At 41.5% G+C, this 16,665-nt stretch overlaps 1 protein-coding gene and 1 long non-coding RNA gene across 2 annotated transcripts; one reads left to right on the forward strand and one right to left on the reverse strand.

Annotated features, from left to right (window-relative positions):
- Positions 1 to 571: 571 nt before the first annotated feature.
- Positions 572 to 7,303, forward strand: LOC140071138 (uncharacterized). The gene is made up of 3 exons (XR_011849070.1): positions 572 to 790; positions 6,923 to 7,036; positions 7,241 to 7,303. It is a non-coding gene; the product is annotated as an uncharacterized lncRNA (long non-coding RNA).
- On the reverse strand, positions 6,687 to 15,099 carry LOC140071137 (uncharacterized). Its single transcript, XM_072118458.1, has 7 exons — positions 14,146 to 15,099; positions 12,252 to 12,358; positions 8,909 to 8,959; positions 8,407 to 8,448; positions 8,062 to 8,097; positions 7,635 to 7,667; positions 6,687 to 7,547 (listed from the first exon to the last, which is right to left on the reverse strand). The coding sequence occupies exons 2-7, from the start codon at positions 12,348 to 12,350 to the stop codon at positions 7,185 to 7,187; spliced, it is 624 nt and encodes a 207-aa protein (XP_071974559.1). The 5' UTR covers positions 12,351 to 12,358; positions 14,146 to 15,099; the 3' UTR covers positions 6,687 to 7,184.
- Positions 15,100 to 16,665: the final 1,566 nt, after the last annotated feature.

Below are 16,665 nucleotides of genomic sequence, written 5' to 3' on the forward strand. Positions count from 1 at the left end.
GCTGACACGTCCTTGCTCCCTTCTTCTTGCTTCTGCTGCAGCCGCCCGCGCAGACTGGCAAAGGATGCGCAGCAGTGTGATGACGTCACCGCGCTGCCGCGTATCTAGGGGCAGAGTGCGGCGTGCGCAGGGAAATTCTCCCGGCCACGTCTCACTTACACAGACGGCAGGTAACAATGCCAGTCAGTGTTAGCGGCCGCAATAGAATTCAAGCGGCCGGTTCCTGGCCGTATTGTGTTCTATTGCGATCGCCGGCAGGGGCCTCCTATGGATAAGAAGGGAGGCCCCGAACATGATGGCAGGTGTCGGGGCCCACCGGGGGATTCACCGGTCCCCCGGCGGGCCAGACCGACGCTGGTAGTTACCATGACATTCACCGTGACCATGTACAATAGAAATCTATGGGGGTCATTAGCTAGGCACTATTTGTGCATGACTCCCAATACTGTTGTGTGCATGAGGCCTTAATACATATATTAAGCCCTGACCTGTATATAACCAGATATATTACCCAAAGACCTTGTGACACAACATCTCTTATGTGTTTTTCCATTCCCCACGTTACAAAAACCATAACTTCTTTATTTTTGTATTAACAGATATGTATGAAACAAATTGCACCGATTGTTATGGCACCAGATATTCTTTGCTTTGCAGCGAAAACGTTGAATAAAATTCCAATTACTTTGAAATTGACAGGGAAAACGTATTTGCGACATTTTTTCTTACAGGTTTAGTTTTTGTGGCTTTAACTTTACGGTCCAAATGACACTTCCCATTTATTCTTTGGGTAGGTATGGTCACAGGAATACAAAATGTACTTTGAAAATGAACTTTTGGAAATTTTTTATGCTATATTGCCATTTTTTGACACCCATTTGTTCAAAATTTTATCTGTGGCAAAATGGCAAAAAAAAAACAAAACAGCAATTGGAAATTTGTATGTGTCTTTTTTCATGACAGCTCGGCAGCATGGGATAATTCTTAGGCCCCTTTCACACTTGCGTTTTTTCAAGCGCGTTTTCTGCGCATGCTTTTGACGCGCAGAACTTGCATTGCACTCTGACCCATTGTAACCAATGGGTCTTTTCAGACTTGCATTTTTTTTCACGCACACACTCGTGTTTTTTTTTAACGCGCGTTTAAATCTCGACATGCTCTACTTTTGCAAGTCACGCGCGTGAAAAACGCACCATACAAGTCTATGGAGATGCATCAAAAACGCATTGCACTCTGAGACACATGCCAGTGCACTGCAAGTGCAATGCGTTTTTCACACATCAATTGCCATAGAAAAGATAGAGCTCAGTCCTGAGTCCATTTCATGCGCATTTTCTGCGCGTGAAAAACGCATTGAAATTGCACTGAATTTGCATTGAAAACGTGTGTGAAAAACTGAGACACTGAACAAACTCTGACTGAAAACTGATTGCACTCTGATGCAAAATGTGCGTTTTTCACTGACCAAACCCTGATCGCACCCTGATCAGACTCTGACGTGATCTGCAACGCAAGTGTGGAAGGGGCCTTAGATTTTGATATATTGGGGATTTTGGTAAGTGCAGCATTTTGATACCTTACATCTTTATGATTTTTATGATTTTATTGATGACAGCAGAGGGGTCCGGGGGTCTATAATGAAGGACACCACACAGTAAGGAAGACACAGACACAATGAATAAATTACAATTAGTTTTTATTACTGTAATTTTTTGTTTTGTTTTAATTTTGAACCATCCAGTGTAAATTATAGGATTTACTGCATAAAAAGGTGTGAACCAGAGGAAGGCGAAAATAACCCCCATGTGAGGGGGAAAAAATTCCTTCCTGACCCCAAGAGCTGGCGATCGGCTGCTCCCTGGTTCACTGCAGTGATAGCGCTGGATGGGGCCCTGTCACACTCAGGCCGGCTGCACACGTGGACGGTCCATGAAAAACGGACTATACGCTGGATGGATTTCAGGATGTAGCACAGTCCAGGGGATGGGACTCCCTGCATCACATATGAATATGATGCACAAAGTTCCCTCCTCTGCAATGTGCTCAGTGAATCCCTTCAGCGTACTGTCTATTTTTCACAGACCGACCACAGATGTGTACAGCCGACCTTATACAGTGCGTTATCTTATATCTTACTTATTCTTCTATAACTATATTATTCTTATCAAACTCTTATCTACCTTATATCTCTCTATATATTATTCTTATCATACACACTATCACTGCTGACAGGTTCCCTTTAAAAGAGTTTTCTGAGCTAAAAATATTGATGACTGATCCTATGATTTCCCATTCTCTGTCTATCAGCGGCTGAGTACAGCTGACATGTGGGGGTGCTGGGTGCTGCCCCAATCTGATATTGAGGACCCATATTTCATATATATGTTATCCATAGCCCAGAAAACCAATTTGAACTACAATTTACTTAACTTTAGGGTTTTTATTTTTTTCTTCTATACTTTACACTATGATCTATATCAGTGGTGGCACTGGTGCCAGAGATGGCACTCGAAGGCATCTCTGTGGGCACACGGTTGTCTCCCAGGCATGGAGTTTGCCAGACATGGCATCTTCCTGCAGTCTCAAGCAGTCCAAGTAGTGCCCTGCTATTTTTAAGTGACCCATCTTGTGCTGCTTGGTTCTATCCGAAGAGTGAAAAGGTGTCGGATTGGAGCTCAAAGATTCTGGTGGCAATAAGTTTGTTGCTGCCTAAATTACCGTGTTGGCACTTTGGGAAAAGTAAATGGCTTTTGGGTCTCATTTTGGGCACTCGATCTCTAAAAGGTTCACCATCACTGATCTGTATAATTCTTATATGTTTTGTTCCTAACATTTTCTATAATACTTTGTATGACTATTACATACTACTTTATCTACTACACGTTATATCTACTTCATAATAACTTAATTTATATCTTATTACTATACCTATGTTATTCTTAGCATATTGATATCTTATTTATCTTAACGAGATATCTCTTATACCAGTCATATTTATATTTCCTATTTCTAATTTTTTTTCACACATTTTGCTTCTGTTTCACTATACTACTATACTTACTAGTTGTATCTACTGCTTATCTAGGGTTTATCTTATATCTTGCCCCTAACGCACTATGTCATACATTTTATATCCTATTACTAGCTTATAGTATATGTAATTACTAAATTATTACTTTTATTCTATGCTTCTAACACTATAATATCTATAATGTTTTCTGTTTATACAGCTGTAAATAATGGAACTGGGAGGTCTGTGTATGGGGAGCTGTATATAATAGTATTTGGAGGGGTCTGTGTATAACGTAATGGGGGGAGGGGGGTCTGTGTATGGGGAGCTGCATATAATGAAACAGGGGGGTCTATGTATGGGAAGCTTTATAGAATATGTAATGGGGGTCTGTGTATGGGGTCTGTATATAATGGAGCTGGAGGGTCTATGTATGGGAGGCTGTATAGAATAGTATTTAGAGGGGTCTGTGTATGGGGTATGTATATAATGGAGCTGGGGGGTCTATGTATGGGAGGCTGTATAGAATAGTATTTGGAGGGGTCTGTGTATGGGGTCTGTATATAATAGTATTTAGAGGGGTTTGTGTATGGGGTCTGTATATAATAGAACTGAAGGTGTCTGTGTATGGGGTCTGTATGTTATGGAACTGGGGGTCTGTGTATGGGGAGCTGTATATATTAATAAAAGGGGGGGTCTTTGTATGGGAAGCTGTATATAAAAGTATTGGAGGGGTCTATGGGGTGTATGGGGTCTGAATATAATGTAAAGAGGGGTCTGTGTATGGGGTCTGTATATAATGGAGCTGGGGGGGTCTATGTATAGGAGGCTGTATATAATGTAATGGGGGTCTGTGTATAGGGTCTGTATATAATGGAGCTGGGGGGTCTGTGTATGAGACGTTGTGTATATTGGAACTGGGGGTATATGTATGTGGACCTGTATATAATAAAACTGGAGTGGTCTGTGTATGAGGGGTTGTATATAATGGAGCTGGGGGGTCTATGTATGGGGTCTGTATAGAATAGTATTTAGAGGGGTTTGTGTATGGGGTTTGTATATAATAGAACTGAAGGTGTCTGTGTATAGGGTCTGTATATAATGGAGCTAGAGGTGGGTCTGTGTATAGGGTCTGTATATAATGGAGCTAGAGGTGGGTCTGTGTATGGGGTCTGTATGTTATGGAACTGGGGGTCTGTGTATGGGGAGCTGTATATAATAATAAAAGGGGGGGTCTTTGTATGGGAAGCTGTATATAAAAGTATTGGAGGGGTCTATAGGGTGTATGGGGTCTGTATATAATGTAAAGAGCGGTCTGTGTATGGGGTCTGCATATAATGGAACTGGAGGGTCTGTGTATGAGACGGTGTGTATATTGGAACTGGGGGTCTATGTATAGGGAGTTGTATATAATGGAACTGGAGGGAGGATCTGTGTATGTGATTTATATATAATGGAAATGTGGGAAATCTGTGTATGGGGAGCTGCATATATTTGTACTGGGGGGAATCTAAATCTGGGGGGGGGGGGGGCTCCATAAAATGAAACTTGAGGGAATCTGAATATAAGAGGCCATATTTACTTCTATATGGGGGTGTTCTGTATATAGGGGCAGGATTTTAATTAAACTGGGAGCTGTATATGGAAGATGTATATAATGTAATTGGGGGTTCTGTATATTAGGGCTGAATATTATGATAATATGAGGCCTTTATATTCTTGGGGGTTACATGATGCGTTTGCTTTGTGTTTTGAAACACATTGTAAGCGCAGTGGAAAAAACTCGTCACCAAACGCTTAAGTGTTGGGTAAGTAGTAACGATAAGTGTTGATCATTAGTTTTAAAGTTAAAAGGAGAAACACCCATTGTTACTGATATAAATAACTTACACATTTGCCTTTTTGGCTTTTGGTGATGAGTTTTTCCTGACGCGTTTGAACTGGATTTGAAAAAAAATGAAAACTCATCATGTAAACCTGGGCGAGCACACGTCAGCGCGTTGGAGAGGAGGAGGGATTACGCTGCTCACCTCTTCCCTCTCCATAGCAAATAGCGCCGCACGGGGGCAAACATGAGGAAAAATAAAGCATGTTCTATCTACTCCCATGTATAGTTCGGTGCTACACGTGTATGGGGATGTATATATGTCCACAAACCTGTGGTCAGATATACGCCTCCCCCCCCCCACGGCTTGTGTGAATGGGGCCTAAGGCTGATCTGTGGGGTTGCTGGGTGCTGCACCAATCTGATACTGAAGACCTTTGTTTTGTATATATGTTATCCATAGCCCAGAAAACCCATTTAAACTATAATTTACTTAACTTTAGGGTTTTTCTTTTTTCTCTTCTATACTTATAACTATAATCTATATTATTCTTATACTTATGACCCATAACATTTTCTATAATACGTTCACTATTACATACAACTATATCTAATATACTATGTATCTACTTCATAATAACCTAAAGGGGTTTTCCCATTTCAGCAAATCAATGTTATTGTTTGTATTATAAAAAGTTCTACAATTTTCCAATATACTTTCTGTATCACTATCACTATTACTAAATATAAGTAATAACAATACAAACAATAACTTGAATTTTCTGAAATGGGAAAACCCCTTTAATTCTTTTTATCACTATACCTAGAGTATTCTTTTCATATTGCTCTTACTAATCATCTGAATATCTATTATACCAGTGATATTTATCTATTTTCTACACCTATTTCTAACGTTTTAAATAATTTTTTTACACATTTTTCTTCTATTTAACTATATTACTATACTTACTGGTTGTATCTACTTCTTATATATTGCCCCATGACACTGTCATATATATCATATTCTATAGTTACTAAATTATTCTTATCACTTTTATATTATGCTTCTAATTCTATAGTATCTATAATACTTTTTATTTCATATTTGACCATTTTTCAAGCCTCAAAACAAAGTTAGTATCTATAAAAGCTCAAACAAAGCTTTGCTGCGATGATGACGTCACATACTAATGTGGCCCCGTACCATACATAGTTTTGGAGGCCAGAAAAAACTCTAATTCTATATCAATCTTAAAGTTAGTTTGGGTTCACATAGTGTTTTTGCCATAAATTGTTAGGATATATCGGGAGGACTCCATATATGGCTAGGACGTACCCCCTGTATGCCGATACCGTGAGATCCGTCCCCTGGTCCCTCCTCCTCCCCCCTGAATGCGGGGGCAGAAGGGGGGCCGTGAACATCGGCAGAAGCCAGTGATAAGATGCTACCGATGTTCAGGATATTTAACCAGTGATATTACTGTGGTCTCCCTGTGCGTATGCTCAGTGGAGGCAGGGAGGACGCATAATGCTGCATCCGCCCCCCCTAAAGATTCTATTGGCTTCCACTGATTGTAAGTGTCGCTCAGCAGGAGGGAGCAGGATGGAAACATGTATGTATGTACATGAAATGTATTTCTCTGTCTGTCAGTATATATCTGTGTACATGGAGGAAGTTTTTCCGGTGTATAAAAAAAAACACTATGTGAACTTAACCTTAACAGCGTCTTCATACAAAATTTCTGGGGAGCAGTGAAACCTATAATAGGTAGAAAAAATAACGCAGCTCATCTTCACACATTATGATTTTAACACACTTTATGATTTGTAAAGCGCTACAGAATATGTTGGGGCCGGGGCCCAGAGCTGCTTGGAGGGCCCACTCGAGGCGAGAGAAGTGTGTCCCAGGGATTCAGTTGAATAGAATAATATTGCCTTGGGGCACTTTCTCTGCTGCAAAACTTGGGCGGTACAGTACAGTAAAAGGTCTCGCAGACGCTCTGTTCCCAGGGGCCTACTTATACCTGGAGCCAGCCCTGCATGGCGCTTTATGGATAAAGATTATTATTACTATTCCTCTATTTCAGTGCTGATTCTGGTCTCCATCGCACCGGAAGTGATGCCACATGACTGCTCATGAATTACCTGTAATAGCTGATGAGGCCTGGACTGACAGCACTGGAATGGAGGAATGTATGAAGGTGAATTTTGCTGAATGTCTTACTCTTATGTGCTCCCCAAAAATTTTAAACAATTTTATATGACCCCCTAATATATTCTATATGCTAACAATACATTTTTATGTGTTTTAATATGACTGGTGCTAAGTTATACTTACTGTACCTTAACTTACCTAAAGAGCCTAGAGATCCAGGCCCTTACTCTATCCATGAACCTTCTTACAGGGATGCAGGACCCGGTGCAGCAAGATGTTTCCTCTTCCTCCTCTGCTGCTGCCTCCTCTGCAGGATCTTCTTCAGGTACTTCCGAAGTCTCAGCTTCAGGCTCTTCTGAAGTCTCCTCTGCAGGTTCTTCTTCAGGTACTTCTGAAGTCTCAGCTCCAGGCTCTTCTGAAGTCTCCTCTGCAGGATCTTCTTCAGGTACTTCTGAAGTCTCAGCTTCAGGCTCTTCTGAAGTCTCCTCTGCAGATGTGTCCATCGCTGACTCCTCGTCCAGGATCCTCACGCCGTCATCAAGCTTCATGTAGATCGGCTGCGATAGATCAGAAAATGGTCAATTTGATGGAATAATCTGAGAATTGTGTGTGAGATTTCTGTCTATATTTTATAAGTCTCTTACCCCGTCCTGGGAATCTTCATTGGAGTCTTCATCCTTAGAGAAGTAAAGAGAAAACATTGTATTAATTATAAGGAATCCTGGATCTGATCCATCCAAGTCCAGCATCTCCATAGTTTGTATGTTCTCACTGTCTTTACATTGTGATACAGTCACATCTATGATGACATTTCTGGGTTTTTCTTCCATTACAGGAACAGAGAAGTAAATGTAAGTGTTGTCTCTGTGTGCAGCGCTACAGAACATGTGAGCGCTATATATGTAACTGGATGTACATTGTATAATTGTATCACATTGTCCTCAGTGGAGAACAGGCAGTGAAGTGAATGTGTCACCTTCTAGCATTGGGAATAGCAGCTATAGACATTCATGTGATGATATGAGGATTATATTATGTTGTATGTTCTGGGGGTTTGCTGGAAGGACTTACATAGCTCTCAAGGATCCGCAGTCCAATGGCTCTCGCCTGTTATAAGAATATTAAATATAAAGATAAAATATAATTAGTCACTTTCTTCTCCTGCAACTTTAGATAAATCTCTAGAAATATTTGGAAATGATAATAACATAAGACACTGATGTTCAGGGGTCTCTGGTCTTTTGTACAGGAGGTAATGGCTTGTTCCCATCTCTCCCCCATGTGTGACCCCCCCCCCCCCCCTCCATGTGATAGACATCTTGTTATGATGACAGTATAATATGACATGTAACATAAGAAGACGTGTACATGTACATATGTGTAAGAAGCGAGAAAGATCTGAGCTCATGTTCTCACCTTCTCGAAGGTGAACTCTTCCTCCCGGAGATTCCTGAAGAACTGGACAGAGGACACTTCATGGTTAGTACAGGGTATAAAGTTATTACAATAAAGGATAAGGATTGACACGACATTTTGTGGAAGGGATTTTAGGATATAAATGTCTAGATACTACTGCTCCCTCTCCTGTGTCTCCTGTGTCTAAGGATCAGCCATGGGCTCCAGGTATTGAAGAACCTGAGGAACCTATTATTGTCATGTCCTACATTGGTCTCTCCTATTCCTGATTCATGATGGAGTAGCCTGGAATTTACGGAAACCACAGATCACATTGGTTGGGTCCTCACTGATTGACAGGTTTATACAGAAACATGGCCGATGGCTTAATATCATCTGTACTTGCTTTTCGTCAGGGAAGGTGCCATGGGTTATGTATCCCTGACCCAGACCCTCTCTGCACATTCTCTGTACAAGTTACACATTGGTCTATTGCGATATAGGACCCACTAATATCACTTACATGGTCCTCGGCGGTCCTCAGGATATGCTCCATGATGAAAAGTGGTGGAGGCTACAATAAAACTTCTTATATTTAGTTTACCCAAGTCTTAGGTTATAAATGAATTACATTAAATTCTGGTATTTAAATAATAATACATCTGATGTTAATTATGTCACTGGAAATGCTATCAATTATTATATATATATACTGTATATACTCGAGTACAAGCCCAGTTCTTCAGCTCAGAAAATGTGCTTATACTTGAGTAAAAAAAACCTCAAAGCTCACCTTTCCGGCGACCCAGCAGGTCTTCTTTTCCCTTGGAAGCAGCAGTACTGTGCATGCCGGCTGCGCACAGACTATGAAGTCACCATCCAGACGGAAGAACAGAAGACCTGCGGGCAGTTGCTGACTATATACGAGGGAAGTTGCTGGTTATATATGGGGGCAGGTTCTGGCTACATACAGGGGCAGGTGGTGGCTGTATACTGGGGGCTGGCTGGGGGCATGGACTGGCTATATATTAAGGTCTGGGTGGCTATTTCCTGGGGGGCAGGGGGCTGGCTATATACTGGGGACTGGCTATACACTAGGGGCTGGCTGGGGGCACGGGCTGGCTATATACTAGGAGCAGAAGGCAAACTATACAATGGGGACAGGAGATGGCTATATAGTAGGGGGCAGGGGCTGGTTATATACTGGGGGCATGGGCTAGCCGGCCATATACTGGGGTGCAGGAGGCTGGCTAGCTATATATTGGGGGGCATGGGCTCGCTATATACTAGGAGCAGAAGGCAAACTATACAATGGGGACAGGAGCTGGCTATATAGTAGGGGGCAGGGGCTGGTTATATACTAGGGGGCATGGGCTAGCCGGCTATATACTGGGGTGCAGGAGGCTGGCTAGCTATATATTGGGGGGCATGGACTGGCACCTATGCATTTTTCACCCTAGGCTTGAAAAATGCTCCAGATTTATAGGCAGATAAAAAAGAGATTTTTTTTTATTGTTATGCTGGAGTGCTGCTATGTATGTTTTTTCTTATGGATGAACCAGTGATCACAGTTCTGAGCTTGCACCAGGACACTATATTTTGGATTTTACTGCAGCTTTGCTTATATATACTGTATATATACAGGTGGTCTCCTACTTAAGAACATCCGACTTACAGATGACCCCTAGTTACAAACGGACCTCTGGTAATTGGTAATTTACTGTATTTTAGCCCTAGACCACAATACAGCTATAACAGGTATCACAGGTGTCTGCAGTTAAGCTTTATTGTTAAAGAATACCGTTCCGACATACAAATTCAACTTAAGAACAAACCTACCGAACCTATCTTGTACAGTACATAACCAGGGTACTGCTTGTATATATATATATCCAAAGCAGCACAACAAGTGAAAAGACGGGAGCACAGCTGTAGGCTCCGTGGCCTGAATCCCAATAATATACAATATGTTAAAGAATAGGCAGCCCTCCAGATTGTATTTAAAAAGTGGGGTGAATCTCTATTCCATTGCGACATTTCGGTGATAGCAATCACCTTTTTCAAACATATAAGAGCAGTCCCCTACTTAAGAACACCCGACTTACAGACCACCCCTAGTTACAAACAGATCTCTGGATTTTGGTAATTCTCAGTACTTTAGCCCTAGGCTACAATGATCAGCTGTAACAGTTATCACAGGCGTCTGTAATGAAGCTTTATTGTTACTCCTGGTTTTTATGACAATCCAACATTTTTAAAAATCCAATTGTCACAGAGACCCAAAAAAATTTGTTTAGAGTTACAATTATAAAGTACACAGTTCTAACTTACATACAAATTCAACTTTAGAAAAGTAATTCAGGGACTGCCTGTATATATATATAAGTCTACCGCCTCCACCAAGCGCAGTAATCCTCTAGGAACATGTTTTAGATAATTACACTGAATACCCACTAATCCTTGTCGTTTCTATCCATTTCCAAGATATTCCCAGTTGCATAACTATGCTAATGGGGTAGTTTATGCACCATGGTTGAGTCCGCAGCTCCCGGAGCACTGCTATTCCTGTCTGGACCATTCCCTTCCTCTCCCAGTACTGCCCCATGTATCTCACAAGACGTATCTCCTGTGTGATGGATGGAGAGGGTAGTAGTGGTCCAGGCAGGAATTACAGCGCTCCAGGTGCTGAGGACATGACCTTCGTGCAGCGATGACCTCATATGGATTAAATTGGGCATATCTTGGAAATTACATAATGGACCCAAATAATAAGAACAATATTTTTAAATCATAGTGCATTTTTCTATAATATGCTGTCAATAGATTATATTCCCTGGGAAGGCGCTATAGTCCTTGCACTGTGAGGATATATTGGCAGATGAAATCTTTTGACACCTTAAATCACTAGTGGTCCGTGGTTTGTGTCATTGTTGTATGATATTCCCTAAAACAGTGGAAAAGACCTGGGGCAGAAATAGGATCTCCTGTATAATTTGGTGGCCCAATACACGGCTCATACCGGAAGTGATGAAAATAACAGTTATGTGCGTCCGTCCATAGAAAAGCTTATGTCTAAGAGATTTCAGATGAATCAATGAATAGCACATGGGCAAATTCTAGATTTTATTGTATACAGTATAGTCATTTTTAGGTACTTTACAGCAGAATATTAGTACAATGTTGGACCACATTGACACATCTTGGCCTTTGACCCCTTTTCCACAATATATAATGAATTGCTTTATTTACATTTACACTGTGCCCAATAATTTACACTGTTTATAGAATGTGCCCCATCCATATACACCCTGTATACCCCCAATACTGTATAACCTGCACGCCCCTTCTATACATTATCCCCCAGCAGTATGTATTATATATACCCTCCCAGTGCCCGCACTTACATACATGGTACAGCCAGGTTAGTCACCAGCAGCTAAAGATTACCCAAAATGGAGACATCCGGCTCCTATGTCCAGAGACACTGACCCCAGGACAGAGGACGAGCGCAGACAGTGACCTGTGCCCCCCTATGTCGTCATACTGTGAGTGTGATGTGTAGTCTCATATATAAGGTCAGGGGCGGCCGTATGAAGGATGTGCAGATTATTCCATGTGATAGGAGGCTTAGGCTATAAATGTCCTCTGCTGGGGGTCCTGGGTGGTTGCCAAAATTGCCCATATTATATTCACCATTTGCAAGAAACATTTACATTACATTTTATCACCATTTTCTGTAATCTGTTTTACAAGATGATACAATACAAAGTAAACATCAGAGAACAATACATAACCCAGTAACATAGGATGACACATTTCTCTATTCCTGATAAGCTTAGTACAGAGATTATGTAGGTAACACTGACAGCATTGGTGGAGCAGGCCAGAAGTGCCGACGCCATCATGGTGGACACATCATAGGCCTGCTCGTCCTCCGGCAGTCGCTCCACATCTTCTCCCCACATGGCGGCTCCTGAAGAGAAGGGAACATGATAAAGACCTGGAGCTGTGATTGCATCTGTTACTACGTCTGTACATTTACTAAACTCCTGTATTGAGGCCCATTTTGTACGCCTTATTTTTTCACTGTAGTGAAAAATGTAATAAAAATCTTAAAACAAAAAAGATCTGGAGCCATTATCAGGAGGTTATCAGGAGTATAACTAGAGGGGCGAGGAGAATGCAGATGTAACCAGGCCCAGGAGCCTTAGAAGGTCCATACAGTGTCTATTGCCTATATGAAGGGACCAGCACTATACACAATACATAATAGGGGGTCCCAGCAGGTGGACCCCCAGTAATCATGAGCTTATAACTTATGCTGTACATAGGGGATTAGTGTCTATAATGGCAAAACTCTATAAAAGTTTAACTTAGACTTTTTATTTAAACCCATTTCCAAGATTTTGGGGGGGTAAAATGAAAACATGGCATAAATCTTATTCATTGGATGGAAACCATCAGGGAGATTGATCCATAGATAGTTTCCAGGACCATAGATGTGTCAGGCATTTTATACTGGAATATAAGTAAAAGGCTTCTTATATATAATGTTGTTGGTTACTTTTAGCGTTTTCCTAGTTTTGTGTCCCAGGATGACCCTCAATGGCCGAGTGATATCAGTTATAGATGATAATGGACGTCCTCCCTCCATCACCCGTCATCCTGGGACCAGAAAACAGGGAAGACGCTGCCCAAAGCGGAAGAAGATCAATGATGGATCCAGTACAAGATATCTGTGTCCATCCCCATGTGTAACAGCGACTCTACAGAGGCCGCACCTTTACACTGTGTACTGCCTATATACTACCTCATATACTGTCCTGTGGGTAGTATATACATTGCCGTATACTGTCCTGTGTGTAGAGTATACACTGTGTACTGCCCGTATACTGTCCTGTGTGTAGTGTATACACTGTGTACTGCCTATATACTACCTCTTATACTGTCCTGTGGGTAGTATATACATTGCCTGTATACTGTCCTGTGTGTAGAGTATACACTGTGTACTGCCTGTATACTGTCCTGTGTGTAGTGTATACACTATGTACTACCTGTATACTACCCTGTATATAGTGTATACACTGTGTATTGTCCGTATACTGTCCTGTATGTAGTGTATACACTGTGTACTGCCCGTATACTGTCCTGTGTATAGTGTATACACTGTGTACTGCCTGTATACTACCCTGTATATAGTGTATACACTGTGTATTGTCCGTATACTGTCCTGTGTGTAGTGTATACACTGTGTACTGCCCGTATACTGTCCTGTGTGTAGTGTATACACTGTGTATTGTCCGTATACTGTCCTGTGTGTAGTGTATACACTGTGTACTACCCGTATACTGTCCTTTGTGTAGTGTATACACTGTGTATTGCCCGTATACTGTCCTGTGTGCAGTGTATACACTGTGTACTGCCCGTATACTGTCCTGTGTGTAGTGTATACACTGTGCACTGCCCATATACTGTCCTGTGTGTAGTGTATACACTGTGTACTGCCCGTATACTGTCCTGTGTGTAGTGTATACGCTGTGTACTGCCCGTATACTGTCCTGTGTATAGTGTATACACTGTGTACTGCCAGTATACTGTCCTGTGTATAGTGTATACACTGTGTACTGCCCGTATACTGTCCTGTATGTAGTATATACACTGGGTACTGCCTGTATACTGTCCTGTATGTAGTGTATACACTGGGTACTGTCCGTATACTGTCCTGTGTGTATATAGTATATATATATGACTAGGACTTACCAGCTGATGATGAGGAAAGTGCCACCTGCAATCAAACAGAAAAACAGCAACAAAGAAGCACAAAAACACAGAAATACACACAGACACAGAACAACAGATAAGACAAGACAGACAAAAATAATTTCCTCTGTGGCTCAGAAGAAGGAAATCCCAAATCGCTCCTCGCAGAACACGAGACGCTGTGGACGCTCCAAATACTGACTGGCAGTTGGTCAGTTGCTGAGCAGGTGCCAGGTAGTGACCAATCACACGCCAGGCACCTGCCAGTCACATGACCTCTCAGCAATGTATCCAGGTGAGTGACAAGTTACATATTACTATCAGTGATTCTGACGCCCAATGTTCTCCTTGGATAGAGAAATAAATTGCAATGAGGCCCCCAGCTGCCACAACCAACATGGTGCCCCCTTCTTTACTATATCTAGGGGTCTGGAAGCTACAACCTATCACACACTAGGTCTCACAATACATAAACCCAAGGGACACCAGGAAGACAAGCAAAAGGGTCATTGTTTGCCCTTGAGCTTCATCCATTTATAAAAGACAAGCCCCCAACCTAAAGCAGGTAAATATCACAATTAACCTTATTATCACATTCCAGAATGAATGAATAGTGAATAGTGTTGGACTAGGCTGCCCTGGGATCACCAGTAAATACATAAAGCATCAATGTGCATGTGTTTTGGCTCTCTATTCACATCTATGGGAATGTGCTACATGTACTGTCACAGCAGCCTCATAGAAGTATATAGAAGGCCCTTTTACCCCTTACAAACCTGTAAAACTTCCACTAAAATTTCTACTACATGATTGTGATTTTGTTGGTTTAAACTGGGAGAAAGCTGCAGCAGACATGGGGCGATAGCCTGCAGCTCCTGTATACACTAGACTCAATGTGCCAACTAATAAATAATCATTATGTAGACAAATTACCCAGACATTTATGGATTTACAAACACCTCATCTGTGAGGAGCTTCCGGTGGAGCATAGGGTTTGAGGAATAGTAACTATAGTACTTGCTCCTCCAATTGTGTGAATTCTGTGAATCACCTTTAAAGGAAACCTACCACCAGGATGAAGGATTGTAAACCAAGCACACTTACATACTGGTGTTTGCCCCCTCTGGCAGAAGATGCTCTTCTTGTAGCTTTGTATGCCTTTGAAAAAGAGGTTAAAAATTATGCAGATGAGCCTTCAGGGCTCCAAGCTCCATTGACATCTATTGAGCCCGGAGCCCCTGAGGCTCATTTGCATAACTTGTGAAACCTTTTTATTGTAAAAACAAGGTCCTAAGAAGCTAAAAGAAAAGCAGAACCTGCCAGAAGGGACACTCGCCAGTATGTCAGTGTGCTTGGTTTACAATCCTTCATCCTGGTGGTAGATTTCCTTACCCAAAACGTCTAAAAAAGTTTTGTTGTACTTGTTGGTTTGGGGTTTTTCTTCTTCATCTTTCAGTATACTTTCTGAAGTTTTCCTGTTACATTGGCAGTGACATCTATGTATATCTTCAGGAGCACATTCATTCTGTCTGTAATTCCAATAATGTGACTATTTTGCTGTGGCAATTTTATAGTTTGTGGCTACATGTAAAAATACTTTATACCTATACATAAAATTCTTCATGAAACATGAAAACCTGCAGGCGGCACTATAAAACAGGTGATAGAGTTACATCATTTAAAGGGGTAGTCTGGTCACAACATGTCATCCCCTATCCTGTGAACAGGACTTCTTCTCATTAGACATCTCCTTTAAGAAAGGTACATAGAGAGATAACATAATGGGGCTCATTTACTAAAGGTCGCGGATAGCACTTTTGTCAGATTGTTTGTCTTCTTTGGGGATTGCACGGCTTGGACGGGTATTTAACAGGTGACTACGCTGGGATTGTGTCGCACGTGATCGTTTTTTGGTGCAGCTGTGCTGCTTCCATGCGACACAAATTGGAGAAGCGACACATGCAGGATATCGGGCGCACGATCTTAGTGAATTGCGGCACAGCGCATTAGCGTCGGACAATGCACTTTTGGTGAACTCCAGCAGGAATGCAAGTAAATGAGCCCCAATAGGTCAACATTTGCATAGAGTAAGGTGACAGTAAGTTGCTAATTTTTAAGATGAACTACTTAAAAAAAAACCTAACTTTTCACAGTCACTTGTCAGCTACATAGTGATGCCGCAGACATCTGGGCTCTCTGCTCTCATAAAGTCTGGTTTATCTTGTTTCTTTTATCGTTCCCATTTTCCCAAAAAGTAGAGGGCAAAACAGAGTTAGAACATAAAAAAGTAGATTCAAAATCTATTGCATGTGTGTGTATGGGGGTGTGATGTTATCGCTGTTAGCAAAATTAACCTTTGACCAGCTCATCATCTGCTGATGTGTAATCCACTCTCGTAACACTAGGTGGCAGGCAAGTGCACAGGGAACCCATTGCTATAGCAGAATACCAAATTTTGTTATAAATTGTGATTAGAGTCAAGGTATTGTTAAGGAGGACCAATATTTGCATAACATTGTC

This window comes from Engystomops pustulosus, chromosome 7 (genome assembly GCF_040894005.1).
Source record: "Engystomops pustulosus chromosome 7, aEngPut4.maternal, whole genome shotgun sequence".
Lineage (NCBI taxonomy): Eukaryota > Metazoa > Chordata > Amphibia > Anura > Leptodactylidae > Engystomops > Engystomops pustulosus.